The sequence below is a fragment of the Myotis brandtii genome, unplaced genomic scaffold (assembly GCF_000412655.1).
Source record: "Myotis brandtii unplaced genomic scaffold, ASM41265v1 scaffold627, whole genome shotgun sequence".
Lineage (NCBI taxonomy): Eukaryota > Metazoa > Chordata > Mammalia > Chiroptera > Vespertilionidae > Myotis > Myotis brandtii.
Genome location: NW_005370397.1, coordinates 1,594,492 through 1,595,396, shown reverse-complemented (window position 1 = coordinate 1,595,396; position 905 = coordinate 1,594,492). Strand labels below are relative to the sequence as shown.

Genomic DNA, 905 nt, shown 5'->3' with positions numbered 1-905 from the left:
CCCCCCTGCACCTGCCCCCACTGCCCCCAGCACCTGCCGCACCAAGAGCCTTAGGAAGATCTTTTCTTTTTCCTGAATTTTAAAATCAAAAAAGGAGAATGGCATCTTGATCCTCATCCCCTCTTCCTTTTCCCCTCTTTTCTTTTTTTTTGGTTTCGATTAGACTCACTCATTAATGATTAGAGGAAGTTTAAAACTTTCCGTTATTTATAATAAACTGTCTTTGTCAAGTACAAGTATTGTTTGTGCAAACCTTGAACTTGTAAATCAATACCGTGCGAAAGAGAACACTCAGCATCCAAGTTAAGGCCTAAAAGCCCACCCAGCACCTCCTAGTCTCACTGCATGTAGACCGTTTCCTTCCTGTTCCACGGTTTCAGAGAATTAAAGACACATCAGTAAGAGGAAGGAACAGAGTGCATTCTATTCCATCTTAGATGGAGGAGAAGAAAAAACGAGACCTCCTTCTACGGAAGTGACTCATCTCTGCACCACCCTCCTCGGCCTGCGGATGAGCCGCAGGAGCACAACAGTGGTGCCCCCGGTGCGAGTACCTCCGGGAGCACAAACACGACGAAAAGAAGCGACACTCCTCGCAGGGAGCGGTTTCCATCACCGGGACCCCGCAAGCCGAGCCCAGGGGGACTTACAAACGCCGGGACCCCCGCATGCGGAGCCCAGGGGGGGCCTTACAAACGCGGCCGCAGTGCGCACAGTGCGCGGCACATCCTCTCCCCTCTCCCCTCTCCCGGGGCTGGGCGGGCGCTCACCTCCGCGACCTCGATCCTTCTCGCCAGGTCATCCAGCGACAGGCTGCCGTCGGAGGGGGAGGGCGGGTCGTCCTGGAGGCTGTAGGAGGCCTCGTCGGGGGACAGGTCCGGGAGGAGGTCGGGGTCGTCCTCCTC

General features: G+C 55.1%; 1 protein-coding gene across 1 annotated transcript in view; it reads right to left on the bottom strand.

The window, feature by feature from the left end:
* Window positions 1–905, bottom strand: part of CNST (consortin, connexin sorting protein) — a 47,917-nt gene that overhangs the window by 14,465 nt on the left and 32,547 nt on the right. Inside the window, exon 9 of the mRNA XM_014528245.1 lies at window positions 771–902. Within this exon, the coding sequence (XP_014383731.1) occupies window positions 771–902 (132 nt within the window). The remainder of the gene's footprint in view (window positions 1–770; window positions 903–905) is intronic.